The 26,415-nt window shown below is 45.2% G+C and overlaps 1 protein-coding gene across 1 annotated transcript in view; it reads left to right on the forward strand.

The window, feature by feature from the left end:
* LOC146072950 (electrogenic sodium bicarbonate cotransporter 1-like) overlaps window positions 1-26,415 on the forward strand; it is a 117,655-nt gene that overhangs the window by 16,533 nt on the left and 74,707 nt on the right. Inside the window, exons 4-7 of the mRNA XM_083180119.1 lie at window positions 15,488-15,648; window positions 18,523-18,672; window positions 19,909-19,970; window positions 22,918-23,075. Coding sequence (XP_083036245.1) covers window positions 15,488-15,648; window positions 18,523-18,672; window positions 19,909-19,970; window positions 22,918-23,075 — 531 coding nt within the window. The remainder of the gene's footprint in view (window positions 1-15,487; window positions 15,649-18,522; window positions 18,673-19,908; window positions 19,971-22,917; window positions 23,076-26,415) is intronic.

The raw sequence follows: 26,415 nt of genomic DNA on the forward strand, positions 1-26,415 counted from the left end.
CTGTCTGACCAACCAACCTGGTACCTCCCTCCCAGCGGTGAGCTGGATGAGGAGCAGGGACACATGTGATCCATTACAAAAAATTGTGATGTATCGCATGGGTCCCTGCGGCCCAGCGGCTCGCAGGGTATCGGGTGGCCGTACAAATGTATAACCTGACTTAGGTGTTAGAGGGTACATTCCACTCCAAGACATTACTTTTGAAGATAAGGATAACTGACCCAAAATTTGTAATAGGTCCTGTACCCACTTATTATATACACATTTTGCATGCACAATGGACCCAGGAATTTAGATATTTATCTCTCAGGTATAATACCTTACAAAGCAATTAAGAGCCTACTTACTGTATACTGGTGTTTTATATTTTAGCCACATATAAATAAAAGCTATGTTTTAAATGTTATACTAAAACCCTACTCATACTAATAAGAGTGAGCCATCTTTTAGTGAACCTATACCTTCTACTTGCTTTAATTATTTATCAGTTTTATGTCAATAACAGTCTAGATATTTCTGTGTCGTGTTTGTGTTCAAACAAAAAATAATTGTATCTGGTTTACTGGTTTAAAAGCATGATTCACAGGAGTAAATTGCAACACTGGTTGATAAGGCTCGTGCTCTGTCAATGGGTAAACATTGCACTACCTTAGAAGTAAAAGGAAAACAGGTATGTGAATGACAGCGACTGTAAGGGTGCATACACATGGTGCAATTTTGGCTTCCGTTTTTGACTATGTAGTAAAAATGGTAAGATCAGGTAGTCAAAATAGCACAGTGTTTGTACTACATGCGATATCGATGTGTGGCCCCACGAGGTTGGTATCACACGTACAAAAACTGTGCAGGCAAGGCAAATTTCACTGTGTAGTATACAGTGTATTTGGACTTAGGCCAAATCGCATAGTCCAAATAGGCTTCATGCGCTTCAAGGTAAAATTGTCATAATCAGCCATAGCCAATATCTCACCATGTGTATGCCCTTTTAGTGACAGATTCATTCAGACAGTAGCTTTTACACACTACAACTATTTTAGGGCTGGTTATTGACCATTGATGATTTATAATCGTCAATGGCTTATGCATACTTGTCTACCTTCTCAAAAAGGAGGAGAGGACATTTAAAAAGTAGAAGAGTAGTTGAGTATGGGTTTATGGTCAATGTCGATGCTTTTGCCATCGATGGGGGAGAACAGATGGTTTCCCTCCATCGATGGCATAACACAATTGACTTTTTCTTCTTTTATAAGTGTTGGGACAAGAAGCATACACACACACCCTGTATTCTTATTGGCCCGCAGTACAGTCAAAAAACAGAGACCCATCGGTTGATGAAACCATCATTGATTATCCATTGCATAATACCATAAATGGCTATTTGCCACATCACCATCTACTCAATGGAAACAATACAGGAGGCCATTCCTACACTATATGTTTATAATTGTAAATGTTTCTCATTGCAAAGTGATCGTGCTCAGTTGGGGTCCTACTCCAATGTTTCTGGGTCTTATAGCATATCATGCTTTTGAGCCACACCTCACTATAATGCGTCTTCAGGGGGTAGAAGTCTACGTGAGATGAGCAAAAGAGATATGTGAAAGAGGGCTTCATAAAAGAAGGAAGAGATGAAGAAGATGGAGAGATGCAATCAGGAGTATACATGTGTCAGGGAGAAAAGGTTGGGAGCAAGAGAGTGAGGGGTAGATTTATTAAGCTTGGTGAAGTGATAAAGTGTCTGGTTTTTATCACCTGCCAATCAGCTCCTATCTCTCATTTTTCAAACCAAGCCTGTAACTTCACAGATAGGAGCTGATTGGACAGTGATAAAAACCAGACAACTTATCACTTCACCAAGCTTAATAAATCTACCCCTGAGTGAGGGAAAGGAAGGGATGTCAGGAAAAGAGAACGAAGGTGTGAGTCAGAGTAAGAGGATGGCTGGGAGACAGGGATAGCAGCACCAGGTACAGACTGTCAGAAAGAGAGAGGAAGGAAAGAGGGGAAGAGTGAGGGAAGAGGTGGGGAGAAGAGAGGAAAAAGGGACAGGGAGAGCGAAAAAGATAAAAGACGGGGTGAGAAATAGAGACAGCACTTGTCAGATGAATGAGGCCACAGCATACTTACCTACTCTTTTTCACTCCTCTCTGGGAGAAGACGGAATCACTTCGGGAGTTGTCATGTCATCGAGGCCAACCCAAATTCTGTGGAGGAGGGGGGACTGGGCTAAAATGGTGCAGTTCACTTAATTGTACTGTAACTACCGACCTCTTAGAGATGCTGCAATTGCCGGTATTTTTCACTCTATTCTGCTCACATCACTAAGGATTACATTGAGATCTGCCTGCATTTTCCAGGGTGTGAGGGACTCCCGCACCCTTTTGTGATAAGTATGGGTCACAGATAGGGATGCCAATCCCGGGGCATTTTTTCAATCCTGGGATTGAAAAATGCTCAATCCCGGGATTCCCGGGATCCCAGGATTGGCTTCCCTATTTAAAAAAATTCCCCGTCCATCCGCATATTTTCATACCTGGCCAGGATCCGGGAGGTGTGGCCGGACATATGAGGCTGTGAACAGTTGAGCTGAGCTGTCGACCAAAGTAAATGTGGCCGTGTCCGGGAGCGGCGGTGCAGCTGTCTGGCCTGCGCAGCGTGACTATGACATTGTGTCACGCTACACAGAGAGGGGCCGAAGAAGCCAGACAACATCTGAGTAGGAGCTCAGACACTGCCCCACATTAGACAGCGCATGCGCCATTTAATCCCAAAATCCTGGGAATGGAATCTCCAATCCCAGGTCACAGCGAAGGAGAGCCCATATTACCTTATAAGTGTTATTTTTGTTAACTTTGCAATGGGTGGTGAATCAGCAGTCTGAAGGTGCGTACACACGGGCAAAAATCGCTGGCAATACGGTCCCTGAGCGACCATATTGCCAGCGTTTGGAGTGTGCACCGGCGTTAAATCGCCAGGTTCGCACTCTCGTTTTCAGCCCCCTAATGGTCGCTTCCCCTGCTTCTTCTGCCAGCAGTGTGTCATTTTCATCAGCTTCCATCTCTGGTCACTGATGAAAACGGGACACTGAGCAATATATTGCCAGCGATCATATTGCCCCGTGTGTACACAGCTTACGAACTGCATGGGAAAGATTTGCGGGATTGGTATATTGGGTCAAAAATGAATATGTCAACAGTGTCTAGGTCAGTGATGGCTACACGGACACTTCAGCTGTTGTTGAACTACACATCCCAGCATGCTCTGCTACATTTTACTATTTGGCCATGCTGAAACTGGTGCAGGGCATGCTGTGATGTGTCTAGGTCTAGGTCAACCCCAAAACTGATGACATAAACATGCTTGAAAAGGAAAAAAGTATTCACAAGCAAAGGGTCGACACAGAAATGGTTGACAGCTGTAGCGCAACATGAGTTTCTCCCTTTTTTGGTGTCAATTTGTAGATGTGAGAATGTGTACTGTGTATCCTTCCACGACTTGCGATGTTTCAGGCTATGTCCCCTGCTCTGTGTTGCACACTTTACCATTCCCATCGTAGTTACACGTATGGTAAAGTATGAAAAAAAATTAATATATAAATAAAAATGATGAACACATGTAAGCCTTTGCCATGTGTTGGCCCTGTCAAAGTCAACCTACTGATTATCAAACGTGGACACTGTAGTCTTATCCAGATCCAGAGATTCTCAGGGACAGAACTTTTATACAAGCTGTCCCTGCATATGATATCATCTATATATATGTCTCGTGTCTGTTTGTGTGTCTCCGAAACACTGCCATCTGTTGGCAGCAAGTGAAACTAAATCTCTTTCTCTCTGACACTTGCACAAACATAGAGGCAATCACAAGGTAGCAGACTATCTTTCGAAGCATTTGCTTAGAGTGGGTTTACTAGTTTTAATCTTAAAATGTATTCCAGTATCACTTCTCTTGTGCACCTGAGAGGCAGATTGTGTCCCTCTCAGGGCCGGTGCAAGGCACCGGAGCACCCCAGGCGAGTCGGGGTGGGGGCGCCCCGGTGCCGGTGGTGGGGGCGGGGGGTACCTGTTACGCCGTATGGGGAGCGGGCAGGGGGATCCATGCTGGAGTCTGACAGGAGCCTGCAGTGGTGTCCTTGCCGCGTGGGTACCTGCGGCGCTGTGTATAAAGCTGGCGGCGGCGGGGGGTCCCTGCACTGAATAAGAAATAACTAGCGCTATGCGGCGGCGCGGGAAGCGCTTCTGTTTTGAAAACAATGGCCGCACGCTGATTGGCTGAATCTCAGCCAATCAGTGTGTGGCCAGTGTTTTCAAACCCGGCAGCGCTTCCCGCGCCACCGCATAGCCTGGTCGATAGGGCTAGTTATTTCTTATTCACTGCAGGGACCCCCCGCCACCGCCAGCTTTATACACAGCGCCGCAGGTACCACGCGGCAAGGACGCAGGATCCTGTCAGAAGCCGGCATGGACCCCCTGCCTGCTCCCCAGACGGCGCAGCAGGTACCCACTTTGCACGAGGGCGAACTGCCGCCCTCCAGTGGCCGGTGCCCTAGGCAAATGCCTAGACCTGCCCCTCCATAAGCAAATACCTATCCTAGACCTGCCTAGTGGTGGCGCCGGCCCTGGTCCCTCTCCATATTTATTCTATATGCTCCGTTGTTCAGCAAGTACTTGCTATGCAGCGGGTTTACAATGCAGGGTGAATGGCAACAGGGGCATGCATATACAGTACATGCATCCATCTATACAAAGATGTGCATGTTGCATTGTGTGTGTGCAACACAGCAACAGTCTGGGGACACATCTGTATGCGCATTAATATTGAAATTTCTTATTAGAACAGACACTGTCAGATAGCCATATTACTTATTTTCAGCATTTGTTTTGTAGTTTCAGTTACAGGCACTGAAACATGGGAAGCAAGGCAGCTTCTCCCACCCACCAAATATTTGAGGCGCCAGTGAAAGTACTAGGTTCTGACTGAGGTGCAGTGAGGCCCCAATCTGCAGTTCATAAAGGCAGTGCCAGGATGGGGATAATACCTTTTTCAGCTAATACATCACCTCCCTTCCCCTTAGCCCTTCTCCACCTGCCTCCATGGCCCTACTCCCACCTGCACCCAGCTCCATCCCAAATACTATTATTTATTTATTAACAGTTTCTTATATAGCGCAGCATATTCTGTTGCGCTTTACAATAGGAGACAGTGATACAACAAACTGGGTATTTACAGACAGTCAAGGTACTATGTGGCTGGATACTGTGTGCCTGACTCTCCTTCTAGGGCAGTCGTTCCCAAACTGTGTGTCATTTCCGTTTCTGATACTATAGGGAGCCGTGATTCAAAAAAAGTTTGGGAACCACTGTTCTAGGGCCATCCATGTGCCCTTCTCACCTCCAACTTCATACGTTGCTCCCCACTTCCCACTCAGATCCCCTTTGTTCTCCTACCCCGGCACCTCCTGAAGTCCCCCCCCCACACACACACTTTCAACCAGAGCCAGCTGAATGTTTCCCTTTCAATATCTCATTACCTTCCATGAACAGCCTCAGCCAAGGGTTTGAGCTATGAGTATAACCGTTCCATTTATCTTCCACATTATGTTTATCACATAATGGCCATGTTTTAGCTATTATTACACATTTTGGGCCAGATGTATCAAGCTTCAAAAAGTGATAAAATGGAGTGATAAACAGCCAGCCAATCAGCTCCTACCTGTCATGTTACAGGTTGGGTTTGAAAAATGACAGTTAGGAACTGATTGGCTGGCTGTTTATCACTCTCCACTTTATCACTTTTTGAAGCTTGATACATCTGGCCAGAACTGAAGAGTTCCACGGCAGATATCGGCTTTCCCTGTTCACCATCTCTCTACAATAAGGTAGGTGATGCGGCAGGTAAGTCCAGCTGCTGTTGAGTGGCTGACATTCAGCAATTTAGGGGCAGCAAAATGAAATATCTGGACCCACCCCTCCAACCAATAAAGTTGTGTATCTGCGGGTGACGGTACAGCAGCTTGTCTCGAGTACTCTGAACAAGTATGTTTGCTGCAAGGCTGTTTTCTGTAAACAAACACCCTGCAGTCTGCGTATATAAGCAGAACACACTTACAAATGTGCATATTTCTATTACTTTGGTAGAACTTTGTCACAGAGATACTAAAATGAAATTAGATGAAAATGATGGATTGTTTTATCAAGATGCAGCGTCACAATGTTTGGAGAATGGGAGCTGTAGTTTGTCAGATGGTCTCAGAAGCAGGAGTTCCATTATTCTGTCTCAGGCAGCAAGTCGCAGCATATTTAATCCCAGAACACCTCCAGCACCAGGAGGGATTGAGTTTATGTTAGGTGACCAAGACGTCCTAGAAGAAAGCAATTTCCTTTTTACCCAGCTAAATGAACTTGTCACAGAACAGGATGGTGTAAAATGGAGGGAAACTGCAAGGTAATTATTATTATAATTATTTTTTAAATAAAGAACATTCTGTAGTTTCGGTATACTGACAAGTTTAAAGAAACGGACACCCCTTACTACAGTAGTTTCAAATCTGCTATAATGTGCATGTCAGGGAAATTCTTTAGTGTTTTGCAGATTATATGTCATTTACTTTAGTAATCTACCTTGTACTCATTACTTTTCAGTTATCACCCTATACACGTGTGTGCTTGAGCTGAATCGTTTTTATGTACTATGGGGGGGAAGGGTGGTTATAAGGATGGGGGTGTCTTGGGTAGAATTCTGGACCAAACCTTGCTGGTTGGAGGGGTGGGGTGGTGCAGCCCAGAATCTCACAGTGCAGTTGTGCCGGAGTCTGAAGGGGGCAGGTCCAACAGCACAACACCATACCCTCCAACATGACCCATCCCATTAGGTACAAAATGCTCTGTTCCTGGACTTCCCTGCCAGTGACAGTTACAGATGTGAGCCTACAGCACAGTCCAATATTCAAAGAGGGGGGGGGGTCACATCAACTCTCAGTGATGTTTGGGATGGCAGCTGGTGTGGCTCCCCTTTTTGAATATTGGACTGTGCTGTAGGCTCACATCTGTAACTGTCACTGGCAGGGAAGTCCAGGAACAGAGCATTTTGTACCTAATGGAATGGGTCATGTTGGAGGGTATGCAACACCGATTCTGTACAGTGTGCAATACTAATAGCAAACTTCCCTTCCAAGACACAAGGACCCATTAGAGCAGCTCCATTCAGCCTGGAAGGGTGAAAGTTGGGTGATTGCCGGTTGCCAGGTGATTGATGACTAAGGTCTGGAGAAAACACTGAAAACGAATACAACAGGCATTCCCAACCTCAATCCTCAAGTTACACTAAAGGCCCATACACACAGGGTGACGGGTTCCCCCATGTTGAGTAATGTGCTTAACCCTTTGAGTGCCAACACTGTTGTGAGAGATGTGCAAAATATCTGCTAAAAATGCCAGCTTTGCTTACAGCAAGAAAATGTTGCCACAATGATTAACTAAACTTCTATTAATTTACTTCAGATCATTTGCTGGCATTGAAGTGATTTCACATTTCTCGACTTCAGCCCTTGCATTTTTAGCAGGTAGGCATCTCGCAACAACGCTCACACTCAAAGGGTTAAACACAGATTGTGCAAACAATGCTGGTACATGAGCGATGCACCAGTGATGTGTGCTGACTGGTCTGTGTGGACCAGTGTTCTCTTGTGAGAACACTGGCGATCTGACTAGATTTTGGCTACATGTAGTCAGTCGTCAGTGACGCACGGGATCGCACATCACCATCGGTGTGGCGGTATATGCGCGGGGTAATGTGCGCTTCTAAATTTCTAAGCGATCTAAATTTCTAAGCGATCTAGTCCAATTGCTTAGAAATAGCCATGAAATCCCCCTGGGTGCATGTACCGTAACAGTGTATGCTTTAGTAGTATCCAGGTTGCAGCACAGATTGTTAAATCAAAATAACTGAGATACTTATTAAGTCACCTGTGCTCAATTACAGATATCACTAAAACCCTGTTAGAGAACCTTGAGGACTTTGGTTAGGAATGCCTGTGAAACAATGACAATGGGTCTAATTCAGACCCGTTAGCAAGAGTGCATTTTTTGCAGATGAAAAAACCATGTTGCGCTGCAGGTGAGGCAAATGTAACAATGTGCAGTGGAAGAACTTCAAAGGCAATCATCCATAGTAACATTTTTCTCCTGTCCCACGCTCCCCGCCCGCATTGGTAGGTACGAGCGGAATGGTGAACATGCAGTTCGCTGTGACCTCTCGCACCAAGCATCTGCACATGTGCAGGGGCAAAACATCGGTCACCCATGCAAATGAGTTTAAGAACCACTGCTTTAAAATGTTTGCTGCAGTGACTCCTCTCCCAGCTTCTCCTGCTGGGCATGTGTCAATGCTGACACTATCAGGCTGCAACTAGGAATTTTGGGGCCCAGGCCTGATTGCCCCTCCTCATCCCACCCTCCCTTTCACTTACCGCCCAACTCCTGCTCCCTCATCCCCTCCTGCTGAATGCGTCAGGTCCCGAAGCACAGGCTTCTTCAATGCAGAACACCTGCAGCCAATTAAAATGCAGCAAGGCTGGTGAGCCAATCAGAGTTCATGTACCGGCAGCCGCTCTGATTGGCTAATGGTACACGAGTTCTGATTGACTCAAAAGCCGGTGCAGCATTTTAATTGTCTGCCGACTTCCTGCATTGAAGAAGCCTGTGCTTCATTCAGTGCACCGAGTGCAGTGCAGGCAGCACAGTGGAGGCAGTCATGGGGGGTTGCGGTGGGCAAAATGAGCTGCCCAGGCCCTTCAAGAGATGAGGGCCCAGGACAGCTGTACCTATCGGCGGCCCTATATGTGGCCCCTGGGTCGGCAGTGTCTAGCTTGACACCTGGAAGTTGCAAACTATAGGTCAGCATTGGCAAGTCGAAATGAGTTTAAGGTCGACATGGACGTGGTCAGCACTCAAAAGGTTGACATGAGTTTCAAGTTTTATGCGTGTAGACCAACTTTGTTCATACTTTACTATCCAAGTGGGCATAAAGTGATAATATAATAATGCTGTGCCCAAAGCATGGCTCACTTATACGGTGTACATGTCAACATATCGCGACAGACACCAAAAAATTTTTTAAAAATACTTTTGTTGACCATCTGGCAATGTTGATGCATGGTATGGCAACCATTTTCAGGTGTCAACCAAGTGAATGTCAACCATGAGTGGTCGACCAAGCGGCTGTCAACCTAGACTTTTTTGTTCCAAGGGCCAATTGTATGGTGGAAAAATCCTTCGGGGGACATATGTAAAAATTTCTCTCACAAATTGTCCTGCTGCAGCCATCCCATGCTCCAGCGGCTGCCGCTGAATAGGACTGACAGTCTCCGGTTGCTTTTAATTAAGAGGACTCTCGCAAGAACTACCGACCTCTCGCAAGAAGTCCCCTGTACTTGACTCCCGGCAAAGCTGCCGGGTGGGTAGGAGGGCCACTCAGACTGGCTACGGGGGCCGCATACGGCCCCCGGGCCTGAGGTTCCCCACCACTGCCCTATACCATAACCGCCCTCATAACCAGATTCTTCATTCAATTCAATTTTATGTGTAAAACGTTTTAAAGAGTTTTAATTAGGAGCATTTGTGTTAAATATTTTTACATTTCCACACTGAAGCCATTCCAGGCATATTGGTGGGGGTGATGTGTATAGTAACAGATTATTTCATTATACAGCAAGTGGTTACATCAGCTCATACACATTTGAGTTTAAAATGTGCAGCCTGCAAATAGCTGCTAATTCTTGAACTACCATAACCTCTTTGATTATTTCTAGAAATAATTAATTTTACTGTATTCAAATATTATCTAGAGATGAGCTTTTAGGTGATGTTCTTGTTTGGGATTGATAAAGTGCAGGAGTGCAATAACCTTACTCCAGCTGTAACGATGTAGGATTCCCAGCAGCAAGCTGTAACATTGCTCAGTAATAACAGTTTCTGTTTTTGTATAAATATTGCCATGCTTTTAGAGAAACAAAGTAACCCAACTAGAAAAACTGGATCTAGAATAAAACGAGGTGCTTTACACACACTACTACTACTGCTACTGCTACTACCACTACCGCTACCACTACCACTACTACTACCACTACTACTACCACTACTACTACTACCATTGGCGGATTCAGGGGGGGGGGGGCACCCGGGCACGTGCCACCCCTGTCAATTCCGACCCCCACTTGGTTCCGATGGCTGCTAGTTCCCCCCTGGCATCACAGAAGTTTGTGGTTGATCTCATTAAATTACAAATCGCTGGGCCTTCAATAAGATACCAGGCTGGTCCATATTGGTCAATCAGTTCCAGAGATATTGCGGGTAAACCGATTTTTTTATTCTTGAAATCTAATTTCATGGCTGTTCATGTTCTTTGAAGACAGATTACTCTGGAACCAAACATTCCAGTTTCACTGGACCAAAATCATTCAAAACGCACTTAAAAGTTCTTCAATACGGGATGCAGTTAAAATCCCGGCGGTCGGGATCCCGGCGTTCAGAATCCCGACGCAGGAATCCCGACCGCCGAAATCCCGACACTTTCTCCCTCCTGGGGTGTCCACGACACCCCTGGAGGGAGAATAAATTAGTGTGCCGAGCATAGCGAGGCACCGGGCCCGCTGCGTGGCGAGCGCAGCGAGCCCACAAGGGGGGGGGCGATCCACGTCCCCCCCTTGTCGGGATTTCGTCGGTCGGGATTCCGGCGTCGGGATTTTGAACGCCGGGATCCCGACCGCCGGGATTTCATACTGCTTCCCTTCAATACGATACTTGTCTCGTGTAAATGGGTCAGTTGGTTCCGAAGATATAGCCGGTTAAATGAGATAACTGGTTAAAGGGGGAGAGGAGGTTTTCTCTCCCCCTCACACCAGAAAATGCAGGGACTAGGCTAGTGTAAAAGGAGCCAACCTGGGAATGCATTTTGTGGTGTGAAAGGGGTATTATTTCAAATAGCCGGGACCTGCAGTGCTCTGAATACAGCCAGGCACTGCCACTGTCAGTGGCTATCACTTCTGCCTGGCGGCGGCTGTCCCCCATTTACCGCGAACATGTATTCCCCCTTGACAAAGAGCATGTAATCCCACATGGCAATGAGCATGGAACCTCGCAATGAGCATGGAACCCTTGGCAATGAGCATGTAGATAAGCAACACTGATGTAGCATAATTTTTAATAGGCATTATGGTGTTTGGCATAATACATAATAGACATAATGGCGTGAAACTTAACGTGTAATGGACATTATGGTGCAAATATTTAATGCGTGCCTTTGGCGGACAATGTCCCTGTTTATGAAGCGTATTGTGAATTTTGGCTTAATCTGTGTGGCATTATGTGAATTTTGGCTCAATCCGTGTGGCATTATGTGAATTTTGGCTCAATCCGTGTGGCATTATGTGAATTTTGGCTCAATCCGTGTGGCATTATGTGAATTTTGGCTCAATCCGTGTGGCATTATGTGAATTTTGGCTCAATCCGTGTGGCATTATGTGAATTTTGGCTCAATCCGTGTGGCATTATGTGAATTTTGGTTAAATCCATGTGGCATTATGTGAATTTTGGCTCAATCCGTGTGGTATTATGTGAATTTTGGCTCAATCAGTATGGAATTTTATGAATTTTGGCTCAATCCGTTTGGCATTATGTGAATTTTGGCTCAATCCGTGTGGCATTATGTGAATTTTGACACAATCCATGTGGCATTATTTGAATTTTGGCTCAATCCATGTGGCATTATGTGAATTTTGGCTCATTCCATTTGGCATCATGTGTAAGGGGCAAGTATAATGGGGTCTAGTAATTTGTTGCATAGTGTGTAGAAGTTGCATATGGTGTGGTACACTACACTCAAGGACACGCCCCCTTTTGAGTGGCCACACCCCCTTTTCCGGAGCGCGCCTTTGGCGCACACACAACTACATTCTTCACTTTTGTCGCCATGGTGGGCCTGCGTACTTTAAATGCCAGGGCCTAATTTTAATTCCATTCCCACCCTCTCTCTGCCGTTCTCTTAGCATGTACACTGGCACCACTAACACCGCCCCTCCCCCACCCAAATCCTCTTTTATCATGGTGCCCCCCCTGTCATTTTATCCTGGGTCTACCCCTGACTACTACTACTACTACTACTGCTGCTACTACTACTACTACTGCTACTGCTACTACTACTACTACTACTACTACTACTACTACTACTACTGCTACTGCTACTGCTGCTGCTACTACTACTACTGCTGCTGCTACTACTACTACTACTACTACTACCATAGGCGAATCTAGAAATATGCTAATGGCTGTTCCTAGATTGGAGGCATTGAATTTTAGGGTGCGTGGCCTAAAAGGGAGTGTGGTCTCATTTGAAGGGTGTGGCTTAACCTTAAAAATGACAGCCTTTTTTTTTTTTTTAAATAAAAGCCATTGCTGGGCAATGGGCAGGGCACTGTGAAAGATTACAGTGTTTTTTTTTAAATAAAAGCCATTGCTGGGCTGGTCTGGCACTGGGCAGGGGCTGTGCCCAGCAATGGCTTTTATTTAAAAAAAAAAAAGGCTGTAATCTTTCCCGGTGCCATGCACAGTGCCCTACAGGGCCTGTAGGGCACTGGGCAGGGCACTGAGAAAGATTACAGCGGTTTTTAAAAAAAATAAAAGCCATTGCTGGGCACTGGGCAGGGCACCGAGAAAGATTACAGCATTTTTTTTAATAAAAGCCATTGCTGGGCACTGGGCAGGGCACTGGGAAAGATGTCAGCTTTTTTTTTTATTTTTTTTTTAATAATAAAGCCATTGCTGGGCCAGCAATGGCTTTTATTTAAAAAAAAAAAAAAAAACTGCCGGCAGGGCACTGGGAAAGATTACAGCCATTTTTTTTTAAATAAAAGCCATGGGCAGAGGCGGATTGGCCCACTGGGAAACCGGGCTGTTTCCCGGGGGGCCGGCACATATTGGAGAAGTAGCGGCCACCCACCCTCCCATCTCCTTGGTTGCTGTAATTAGAGATGGCCGCGGCCGGCCTCAGCTGTGCCCATAGTTAAAATGGCCGCGGGAGGGCTGGTGCCCCTGCCTGCCACTGGGGCGCAGCACACTCAGTAGCTCACCTCTTGGAGCCGGCCAGGGGCGGATTGGGGACTAAAAGTGGCCCTGGAAAATTTCTGAAAGTGGCCTCATGTGGGCGGCAACAAATCAATAAAGGGCGGAGCCAACATAACACTAGGTGGGATTATTACATCACTATACTTAGATACATTATTGACAGGCAAAACTAATGCTACACACCGTAATGCACATTGCACATCATGTCAGGGCTTTACAATTTTTCATAAAACAGGCACAACAGGGATAGTGCGCGCCAAAAATTCACACCGTAATGCCTGTTACACGTCACACACCCATTACATAGTATATCACATGCAGCAATGGCCTGCCAGGCTTGCTGGTGCCGGGCCCCCGGCCCCCCTCAACTAACGACTACACTACAGCACTATGGCTAGTGCCGTACAAGAACCGTTGTTAGTGCTACCTATGATTTTAATGCATGCCCACAAAGCAACTTACTGCAGACTTTTCCTGTATCCTCATACATACTCCGCCACTCTCATACATACATACATACATACATACGTACATACATACACCGTTCTAATACAAACACCAATCTCATACATACACCGCTGTCTTACATAAAACACCGCCACTCTCGTACATACAGTACATGCATGCATACACTGTTCCTATTCATTCCATACCTCCCTCACGCTAGTGCACACAGTGTAATCCTGTATTAAAACATACATCACTCTCATAGATATTCCGCCACTCTCATACATACAAACATATACCGCCACTCTCATACATGCATACATAAACCGTTCTAATAAATACACCGCCACTCTCATACATACACCAATCTCACACATACACCACTGTCTTACATACATACATACACCGTTCTAATACATACACCGCCACTCTCATACATACATACATACACCGCCACTCTCATACATACACCAATACACCACTGTCTTACATACAACGCCGCCACTCTCATACATACATGCATTCATACACTGTTCCTATTCATCCCATCCCTCCCTTACGTTAGTGCACACACCGTAATCCTGTATTAAAACATACATCGCTCTTATACATACTCCCACACACTCATACATATATACCTACACCGTTCTAATACATACATCGCTCTCATACATACTCAGCCACTCTCCTACATACATACATTCACCGTTCTAATACATACACCACCACTCTCATACATACACCAATCTCATACATACACCGCTGTCTTACATACAACACCACCACTCTCATACATACGCTGCCTGTCATAATGTTTGACAGGCTGCGGCAGCTGGGAGATTTACTAGCCACTAAAATAATACCCCTTTTACACCGAAAATCCCGGATCCGACCCAGCATTTGGAACAAGGATCCAAGCCTGGTCGGATCTGGGATTTACCCCTTTTACACTGTGGTGCCTACCCGCAGTGTAGACGGAGGTGGCGCTTGGAGATCTCCAAGTGCAGGGACAGTGGTCATCCGCGCCAGGACAGCTAATCACCGTGCTGGGGGAAGCCCAGCACCAAGGTAAACTCCTCCTCTGCTGCCACCGCTGTTGTCTGCAGAGTATAGCAGACAGCAGTGGAGGCTGTGTGTGCCCCCCCCCCCCGTTTAACCTGTGGATACTGCGTACCTGTTTTCACCACCCTCTACCCAGGTCCTAGCCGTGTTCTACCCATGTCAGGACCTGGGTAGAAGTCCCGTGTTAAGGGAGACGGCGTGACCCATTTACACCGCCGCTACCCTGGGTCTGATGGTGCAAAAGGGGTACAGATGACCATATGAAGCGCACCATGCAGGGTGTAAGGAGGGTTGGGGGAAACGCCACTCTTTGTTGTTACGGTGCCATTGCCTGTCATAATGTATGACAGCTGAGCTGAGCTCAGCTGAGGAAGAGGGGGCTGGATGCTGGAGCAGCACAGATCAGCTCTTCATTCATGCTGCCCACTGTCATAACTACAATATGTGGAGCAGGCAGCAGCTTTAGCAGGGCAAGATCGCATTTTCAGCATGGCACCTCCCTGCTTTGTAGGAGATGCTGAGCGGGTAGCGCCGGCCCTGCTTGGTCATGTGGACTTAATTTGGGATGAGCTGAGATATTCCACACGGTTGAAACGCATAGAGAAGAAGCAGTTACCCACGGCACAACTTCTGTGTGCACAATCTGATGCCCCCTTGTACTGTATGTACAGTGTGTGAAATACAAATTATTATAATTTTTTTAGATGCTTTTAGTTTTCATTGCAAGGCACAAATAAACATTTTTTTGGAAACACAACCACTAATAAACAAAAGGATCAAAACAAGCTGTGAAAGTCCTCTAGCACATATGGGATAATGATTGTGCCATGCTAAGGAAGATCTGTTCTCTTTTTTCACAGGTGGATTAGATTTGAAGAGAAAACTGAAGACGGAGGCGAGAGATGGAGCAAACCGCACGTTACCACACTCACATTACATAGTTTATTTGAACTAAGAACATGTATCGAAAGAGGAATAGTTTTACTGGATACAGAAAAGTCTACCTTTAAGAATATAATAGGTAGGTAATGTAGATGGTAGTATGGAAATCCCTGTATTGTATCTCCTCCAATTTATTAGCAAAGCGTAAAAAGCTTAATGAAATGTCTGCTTCTTAAGAAATAAATAATCAGTGGTTCCCCATTTCTTTGTTAGTTAGTGGAATGAAGATATAACAAAGTCCCCACCGCACTATTTGGGAAGCATCCTGTATGTAACGCTGGGTACACATTAGCTGATAATCCTTAACCATATGCACAATAACAATGTTACATACTGAGGATATTTTTATGCATATTGTCTAGTGTGTGCACACTATGGCCCTTATGCTGATTGAGTCGGACGGAAAAGAATTTGGATGAATTGCGGTTTCAGCCCACTGCCCATGCGTACCGTTTGCAATGCGCATGTGCGCCGCCCACCACCGTGCACTGGCGAAACAAAGCAACCAAATTAAACTAAGCCGAGCACGGTCGGACACAGTGGGCATAATGTCGGTGTATCATAGGGCACGGCATCAAAAGTGGGCAAAACTGGGCGTTAACCAGGGCATGCATGTGGGTGGGGACAACAAGTGCCCACGCACGAGTCTCCGAGCGATCGGAGCTTTTCACATCAAAAACTTTTCTCTTAAGAAAAAAGCAAGTCTCAAGCTTCGTTGACCAGCGGATCAACAACCGCATGATCGGGCCTGCATTCGCACGGGCAATCAACATGCACAATGGCTTAAAAACGTTCAGCTGCACGCAATACACGCCCCAGCAGCATACATCTTTCGCTCATTTATCAATTATCTACTTACATGCCAACAACACGGGAAGCATACTTTGCAAGTTTAACTTTTCACACTCAAGCTTTCATGCACCACTATTCATATAAAATGACCATCTGCTATATATGATATAGAGAGATAATCATTATGCCTTGAAGAAGATACCGCAAGGTATTGAAACCGGTCGGCTGCTGGGTAATTTTAAAAACAGGGAAAGGACTCTGGAGATCTTCTTACCAGAATCAAGCATCCAGGGATGCTTGTTGGTCACAACAACAAATGCTTTTTTGTCTGCATTTGATTTTAATCCCTGTATACTCTGTTTTAAATGTTATTACATTTGATGTACTACACCATGCATCATCCTTTTTGAGTGAATATCACTATAAGGAGAAAGACTATATAGAGAAGACGATCTGTGGTGACGATTAAAGTCTCTCAAACAAACGCTGAAGTCTACCCGTGGTGTAGACAAAAACATTTGGTACGAGCTCATACTACTGTGGTTTACATTATTTTTTCATTTATTGTTATCAGTATTACACTCTTTCAATATTCTTGTTTCCCTTTTGGGTACGTACACCCATCTGGAGATTTCCTGTTAATTTATAGTAGCGCCTTGGAGACCTGCCAAATACTCTGTGTGGTATTGTATGTTCATTTTTATTGAAGTTGTGACTACAATTATTTGGAGGTGGTCACCGGGGCTGCTAATTAGTGCACGGTACATTAGTTTGAATCCATTATCTACCATGTGGACAGGGGCAGTACCGTGTAATTTAATATGAATCAAGGGCACTAAACTGATGGAGTGCCTTTCAGCTGGCATTCCATCTGACGGGGACGCGTGAGTGTCTTACACGACCACGCATCCTGTCAGCACTGTGGCGGGGAGCGGATTCCCTGCCCATCTCTGCTTCAGGAAGACTGGCAGGGCAAGTGGGATCTGCGGGGGCCTACGGATGAGACGGGGGAGCGGTGGGGAGCCGGCGGAGGGCAGCAATGGGCTCTGTCAGAAATGGGCATGCAAGCAGCTTGTACACGTGTCCCCCCTCCTGGCGGATGGCGCACAGCGCTGATTGGTAATAGAGGTTGGGATGTTCTAACATCCGCAGCCCCCCTCCGCCGGGCTTTGCATTGTTCATGATCACATATGCTCTAACATATGCGATCATTAATACAAGGGACAGCTCTTGCGATAAGACAGCTCTTGCGATAGGAGAGCTGTCCCTTTTCGATAATGGGGTTTTTACTGCCTTTCTGAGTTAGAGCATCCCACCCAGAATCACCAGGAGCAGCTCTAATGAGAGTTGCTCCATCCGTATGACATATTGGGGGAAATTTACTAAAGGAAATTAATCAATACGAATACGAATTGCCGTATTTTCAGGATAGTAAATGTCAAAAATAAGTGTATTTCTGGATACAAATACACCTAATTTTTACAAATTTCCTTTAGTAAATTTCCCCCATAATGTTTATATGATTGTGCTACTTTGTGTTGTATCTTTAATTGGAATTACTAATGTGTGACCACACTCCTTCCATGTGTTAAAATAACTGTCAAACATGTTTACCAGCCCACCTTATTAAGTCCCATTTATTTCATGCCTGGAGCAGATGTCTGAGAAGAAGTAATCATCTGTCAATAAGAGTAGACAAATATTTCTGCTAATTTGTAAAAATAAAAAAAAAGCCACAATTTCAGTTTCTGCCTCGGGCAATAGAAAGGCTATGCACATTCCTTCAACCATTGCCTACTGCAAGGGGGCCAAAAAAAAAATGGCAGAGGCAGCTCAGTGAGTGTGCTAGAAACTTAAAAATGGAGGCTTCTAACGCCATTATAGACTTTTGCAGTAGACTTTGGTGCAACCAGTCTTTTAAACTTGTTAATTGTCTGGTTATCTCATATGTCAGCTATACTTTGCCTCCCCTGTTCCATTTTCTGTAGAAACTCTTCTGCCATGCAAGTTCTAGAGTTGAACAGTTACTTCAGTAATTTGCAGTATCACTCAGTGCAGCTGTATCACTCAGTGCAGCTGTATCACTCAGTGCAGCTGTATCACTCAGTGCAGCTGTTCTGTTTTACAAAACAATATAAATACTTTTTTTTTTTTTTTTCAGAACATGTCCTAAAACAAAGGATTACCAGTAATCCTACAACGCATGAAGAGAATGAGAAAATATTACACGTTCTTCTTCAAAACCATTTACACCAGACAAAAGCATCATATAGAAGAATTATTAAAGATGTCGTTGTGTCTTCATTTAGGGGTAAGTTTTATTAGATATGAATTTACTGCATGTGGTTACTAAGCTGGGTACACTAGACTATAATATGAATAATGTTGCTGATTCCGATGGGTTGGAACAAAAATCTTTATATCCTTTAGTGCTAACCTATGGCTCTACAGATGTTATGAAAATACACATCCCAGCATGCTTTGCCACAGTTCTTGCATTCCATACTAGCAAACCTGTGACAGGGTATGCTGAGACTTGTAGTTTCAAAACAGCTGGAGAGCCACAGTTTGGCCAGGCCTGCACTAGTGTGTACATTCTCTGTTAGGACATTCAAGACAACAGAGGAAATCGCAAACAAAGTTCCCCTGCGTGTGTATGCACTCGCTGATGCGGGTTCTCTCGTTGTGATGTGGCTGGGTACACAGACTGCGAAGTATATACCAAGCATTGCACTGCTTACTTATCTTTGGGGGAAATGGTATATAACCCTTTTCCCAATTTCTCTATTGTGTAGGCGCAAATCTGCATCATCACCATTTTTAAGTTTATTTTTGTAGTGTCTGCAGAGAAGTAAATATAGTTTGTACCGTGTACCAACATATTGTTTTGTCTCAGGGCCCCGTGTACACCGTGACCACTGCACCATACTTGTCTACCCTCCCTGAGTAGCCGGGAGGCTCACAAAAATCGGGTCCCCTTCCCGGCCAACTGGGACGGTATGCAAGTCTCCTGCTTTCCCAGCAGGATGCAGTCTCCTTCTTTAGTGTCCATGTTGACTTTGTCGACATTCAGGACAAAAAAAAGTGACATTACCCATGTTGACCTTTTGACTGTCGACTTTCCCCACATCCACCTAATGCTTGTTTTGACCTAATGACCCTGTCGACCTAACACATGTTGACCTTCAGTCATGTCGACCTTCATGCATGTCCTCCTTCAGTGGTTGACCTAATGCTTGTCTATCCAATGATCCCATTGTAAACTAGCATATTTCCACAACAGCACGAATCCTTTCAGTTATTTGGCTGAGCATTTTGTTCTGCTGTGGAAGAGGCAGATTGGTCACATTGGTTGAAGCAAATATACGATCTGATGTTTCCTGAAATTCCAGACAACAGTAACCTTGACATTAATATATAGCTTAAAACGTGAGATGTGTTAGGAGGGAATTATACAACTGAGTAACATGAGGTATCTTGTATTGATGATCATTCACAACACTTTGCTCCAATTATTTGTGTTAATACCTAATATTTTATATTGCAGGCAAAAAGAATTCTCAGCAAAGTGCATTGATTCATCTGTCTGAAAAGCCTTCGCGTGAACAGGTAAAAAGCAGACAATACTTACAGAAATACAATTTGTACGAGAGCTCAATGTTTTCTAAATGCGCATGCGCAATTTGAATGGTGGGCCGGTGTACCACCATTTTCAAGGTGGGATCTGGTTCACTCGCAAGGGTGCAAATTTGCATCCGAGTGAATGAACCAGAATAAGGTCCTAAAAGTGCTGGTCCTAGTATTGGTAGCAAGACTTTTTCACTGTCCTGAGTGCAGCTGCAGCCTCTTATTCAGAGGAATTGTGAGCCTCCGCATATTCACATATAAAAAGGGGGACGGTGGCAATCCATTTCAACCCCCATTTCTCTTCCACATTTGTGGTCTGTGGATTACAAAGCTACCTCCACCGGATACCTGAACCAGGACTTTTTGTGGACATTGCCAACTCTGGAGCAAAGCAAGGCCTGCAAAAGGGCAGCAAACCGCAATCACCACTCCAAAGGGCACATCTCCATCTGCTATATATAACTGCAGCAGAAAACCGTGATTGGTAAATTATAAACTGTCCTATTAAGCCTATCCACCATTGCCATCCAAAGTCCAAATAGGATCAGGATCCAATTTAAACAAGGAAATGAGGGGTGCTTTCCCTTAATTCAAAGTGTATGTATCAATGTATTTTTACACCTTTCACCATTATCATTATTTTTAGCATGCCTATGTAATATTTTTAGTATGTTTTTGTATTAGTGAATAAATTGGTTTTAAATTATACATGCTGGGTGAAATGAAGATGTGTATTCTACTTCACATGTGATGTTGCTATGGGCAACCAATCAGATGCTGTCTACTATCGTCTAGAGCAGGGGTGGCCAACCGGTCAGAGGCAAAGAGCTGAAAAGAGTGTGCGCCAAAAAGGGGCGTGATCGGAGGAGTGGCCAGGGGCGTGGTCATATGACACAAGGGGAGTGGCCACATGACAAAACTTTATGGCCCCAGTGCCAGATATGCCCCCCACAGTGCCAAACATCATATGCCCCCCACAGTGCCAAACATCATATGCCCCCCACAGTGCCAAACATCATATGCCCCCCACAGTGCCAAACATCATATGCCCCCCACAGTGCCAAACATCATATGCCCCCCACAGTGCCAAACATCATATGACCCCCACAATGCCAAACATCATATGCCCCCCACAGTGCCAAACATCATATGCCCCCCACAGTGCCAAACATCATATGCCCCCACAGTGCCAAACATCATATGCCCCCACAGTGCCAAACATCATATGCCACCACAGTGCCAAACATCATATGCCCCCACAGTGCCAAACATCATATGCCCCCCACAGTGCCAAACATCATATGCCCCCCAAAGTTAGGAAGCTGGGCCCTCCAGCCCACAGTGCAACACCTATGCTGGAGGGCCCAGCTTCCTAACTAAAGGGCCCACATAGAGGGCCAGGAGGGCCCAACAAACAAATGAGCCAAGGGCCAAGAGGGCCCGACTAATGCGCCCACATGCCGGAAGGGCCTGAATGTGCCCACGGGCCTAGTGCCCGACACCCGGTGGTCTAAGGTGGATGGGGGGTAGGAGGCCAAAGGCCCATACCTGGTGTTGGGAGAGGCCGCTGGGGGGAGCTTCATCAGCTCTTTTGCTTCCCACCCCCGCTGGCCTCTCCGGGAGCCATCTTCTTTCTTCTTGCAGAAGGCGCCGGAGATCTTCTGTCTTGATCCCGGTGTCTTCTGGCCTCTTCAGCGGCGCCGGAACTCTTCTCCCCGCCGCCGTCTTCTGCGCCGTCTTCGCGACCCGTGGGTTGGCCACCGCTGTTCTAGAGGGTGCTAAATAAATAAGTAAATTCTGATTGGTTGCCCATAGCAACATCACATGTGAAGTAGAATACACATCTTAGTAAATTTCCCCCGCTGTGTGTTAATTCCTTCCTCAAAGCGCAGTTTTCCTTCCTTTCTACTTATTGCAGCTCGTTCTAAAGCCCCCATATTCAAGTCAGACCTGATTTCTCTTCCACTCCCCAGCAGCTCCTATTTTTGCAGCGATTGTTTGGGGAGATTAATACCCCTTTTACACCGCTGCAAAAATTCAGGTCAGTGGCGGGTCAGGCCCAGGTCAGCGGCAGAGTAAATGGTTCACCCTGTCTCCCTTTACACAGACTTCTACCCGGGTCCTGACTAGGGTAGAACACAGCTAGGACCTGGGTAGAGGGCAGTGTAAATGGGTACGCCAGGTCATCCGACCCGGCTTCCGTTTACATCAGTGGGGGATGTCCCACCTGTGGACCGCAGCGTCCGCAGGTTGGACAGGAGGCACACACACAGCCTCCACTGCTGTCTGCTGTACTCTGCAGACAGCAGCGGCAGCAGTGGAGGAGGTGAATGGCTGCCTGTGTGCAGCATCCATTCACCTTCCGGATGATGGCTGGGAGGGGGGGTGCACAGGGGCTGGGGGCACCCCAGCAGCCTACCGTGGTGCTGGGCAGCCCCCAGCACGGCGATCGGTGGTCCCAGCGTGGGCTGGCATTTCTAACAGCAGCCCCGCCATCACGCCAGCCTCGCCAGGGGGCATGCGCGCACGAGATGCTCGCGCGCCCCCTGGGCAATGGAGCATTCCACCGGTCCCCATCGCCGATCGTAGCCCTGGCCGCCCCGAGCGCCCCCCTAACCCTGCCCGTCTCCCTGAAATGGAGATGGGCAGGGACATGCAGCGTCCCTGTCGAGAGACTAGGACGCGCATGCGTGTGAGACGCATGCGCGTCCCAGTTCAGTGAAGCCCCTGCCACCGGCACTCGCCAGCGGGGAGGTTCTGGCGAGCCCCGGCCAAGGATGGCAGGGGCTCCATCTGTAGATCTGCCTCAGTTCACAAACTGACTAATTATAGTCTAACAAGCCCTGTGCTCAATAGATGAATAACAGTTATACAGTGATTAACCACATAGTTCTGTATTAACTCTGTTTTCATTTCTTTTTAAATCTAGCTGAAAAATAAATTCAGAAAGAAGGTCCCTGGTGGAACAGAAGCAGCAAATGTTCTTGTTGGAGAGGTGGACTTTTTGGAACAGCCTTTTGCTGCTTTTATCAGGTTAAAGGAAGCAGCTGTGCTTGGATCTTTGACAGAAGTTGCCCTTGCCAGCCGGTAATATGTTTTCATGTAACTCGCACTAAAATTATCAGTGGAGCTTGCGTTTATTTCCATGAAAGATGTAATTTTTCAATCTGTGAAAGGATTGTATGTTCATTATGTGACTTCAGTGAATATGTGTTAAGTGTGTGTAAAGGCGCCCATACACAGAGGGATAACTCTGTGCATCGCATCTAGTTCAAAACACATGCGATGGAAATTAGTTTAAAAGCACGGGCAGCACATACTTTATGTGCTTTGCGATGGGATGTGCGCGGGATCGCGTATCTCATCGCACTGCCCTGTTGCTCCGTGTATGGGAACCTTAAGTTGTCAGCCTGTTAGCTTCTTTAACCCTTTGATTGCCAAGGGAATTTGTAAAAATAGGTGTGAAAATTGCCAAGCAAATATTTTTATTCATCATACTGACCTGTAATGTTTTCCTTATATAGGAAATATAATCTTTTTTACACTTTTTTTTATATGAATTTATATAACAAATGTGAGCGACGCTGGCATTTTTAGAGGATATTTTGTGCATCTCTCACAGATGTTGGGTTAAAAGAAAACTATCAAAAACTAGAGCTAGGATAGATGAACAAAATATTTTATTTGCTCTCTGATCGTGCAATGTCCTTAAATCTGGGCACACACAATACACTACAATCATGTATTCGGATCAGGGGCAGATTGGGAACAAAAACTGGTCCTTGAAAAAATTGCCAACAAGGGCAGCACAATAGGTATGACATGCAGCATCACCGGATGGCAGAGTTTCTGTAATGCAGAGACGGAATAACTATAAATGGTGACAATACAGTGGAATGACTGTGGTGGGCTGTCTGTCCTATGGGGCCACATGCCAGCAAACAAAAAAAGGCTATTTAGTATTTTGGCCCCATGAACTCTATGGCAAAGCCACACCCCTAATCTGATCCCTTATTTCTCACATTTTTTAAAGATACGCATGTGTGTGCGTGACAAACTTTTAAAGATGATAAATAGTATGTGAAGTATAGACCATAGGTGCACCACATAAAAGACAGCTTTCTTCTTTTCTTACAAATCAATTTTGTATAGTATAGAAGCTGGTTGAATGTGTGTCTATTGTAAACTAATCATAAAAGTCCTAATGATAATATGGTTCTTTTTACTGTGTTCAGAATGTGTGAAAAGTATGTAAAAAACATGCTGTGTAACCGACAATATGGCGCCCTGGTAAAGGCAGCAACACAACCCTATATAACGCTATCACTACAATCTTTTAAAACAGGAATAGTTCAAAGTGAATATTCTCATTAAGGGGGTTATTCTAGTCCATTCTTTCTGACAAAATCCTTCTTAGATGGACAAAACCATGTGCACTGCAGGTGGGGCAGATGTAACTTGTGCAGAGAGAATTAGATTTGGGTGGGGTTTTACTTCAAAGTGAGATCTATATTGAAGTGTAAAATCATGCAGTCAGTATTTTCCCTGCACAGAAACAAAATAACTCACCCAAATCTAATTCTATCTGCACATGTTACATCTGCCCCCCTGCAGTGCACATGGTTTTGTCCATCTAAGAAGGATTTTGTCAGAAAGAATGAACTAGAATAAACCCCTAAGTCGTCCTAAGATAATGGATCCTCACACGATGTTGATGATATGGAAAATAAGATGGTCAGGCTCAACTCTCAGTGCACAGGCTATGTGTATATTGAGAAAGACCAAATGAAGGTCACACCTGCTCTCCTGATTATGAGAGTGGGTTGTTAAGGGGCCTACACACTGGGAGATGTTCCTGAGCAATCTGAGCAATGTAGAGTGCTCAGGATCGCCCAGCATGCTAATGCTGATCAATCTGTCAGGGCCAGTGTTCTCTGGCGAACAGGGCTGGCAACACAGAAATCTCTGGGGGATCCCCACCCCTGCAATGCTATCAACTCCCCCATGCTGGAAAATAAATTAGATGCACTGTGGTCTTCGTTCTATTACACATCATTTTTTTTCTTTTTTAATATAATGCCATTTATCCACTAGAATCTATACAATAATGGCACTGTACTTTGTTTTCAGGAATCTGTCTAGCCCTATTTAGTAGATGGGATTGTTTTAAATTACGGTTTATATTCACGGAAAATGTATATGGAATACTGGAAGCCAAATGTGAGCGCTATGTGAAAAGACAAAAATACAAAAAATTGACAGCAATAAAAACATATAAGATGTGTATAATTAATACGTTCCTTCTTAGTTGGATGGAATTGACATCTCTTCTATTAGAGCTTCTCCATCTATATTTTCCAGATTCAAATGATTAAACATAAAAATAGAAACAAAAAAAGCCCACAATGTGTGGAATTGGCATAGTTTATAAGTGTTAAAATAAAGATGGGAAATTGGTTATTCTCCACAAAATTTCTTGGAGGCCTACCCCCCTCACATTTAGGGAAAGGAATACAATTGTGTAAAGTTTTCTTTTGCTCTATTTGCTTTGGATAGTGGTAAGGGAAGGAGGAATCATCTGGGAATTATACCCTAACTCACATTTCCATATCCTTTTATGAAGTGTGTAAAGGTATTTTTATTTTCAACATGGTGCCAATCTCAAAATCCCATATCGAACTCATGATAAAGTCTTGCTGTGTAATTCTATAAGGTCTCTTTTTTAGTGAATGTTCAGATTAAATGTAGAATCGTAAATGGTGAATAGAATCACGAATGCTGAGTAAGTAGTGAGGGAGCATAAACCGCTGATAGGTTCCCCAGGTTACACTTGGAAGGTGTCTGGTGACATGCTGATTAGGATGGGCACAAGGCCTATCAGAGCAGGGGGAGGGTTTTAGATAGGACAAGGAAGTCACATGCTAGATGTGAGTCACTCTGTCCAGAGAAGCCCCACCCACCCTTCCCTATTTCTCTCTTCTTCGGCGGCGGTAAAGAACGGTCATCCTTTTAAGATCTTGTGTGTGTGTAGATAGTGGGGTGCGCTCTCCCTTGACATCACCTGTCATCGGCCACGCTTCTGCCCGGGGGATGGCCAAGCCACCTGCCGAGGTGGATGACCTGGGAGAGTGATCACCAGCGATGGTGTGTATGTGGTGTCATCTATAACCCCACTTTCCTATAGTGACCGTTCTTTTGTGCCGCCACCAGTTATAGTTAATAGTTAATTGTCAAAAATAAATTTGACATTCATTTTTGAAACGCCAGCACTTTGTGTCCGTGTCTTATTTATTAGTTAGGATTAAGTGATAAGCTAAGTTAAGGTTTGGTTTGGTTGAACTGTAAAGTGGTCCTGGGGATACCAGATGGCGAGTTTAGTCCTCCATGGAGTTATAGTTTATTTGAATCCATCGTAAATGTGGAAAAA

The sequence above is a fragment of the Crinia signifera genome, chromosome 4 (assembly GCF_055691185.1).
Source record: "Crinia signifera chromosome 4, ASM5569118v1, whole genome shotgun sequence".
NCBI classification, from domain to species: Eukaryota; Metazoa; Chordata; class Amphibia; order Anura; family Myobatrachidae; genus Crinia; species Crinia signifera.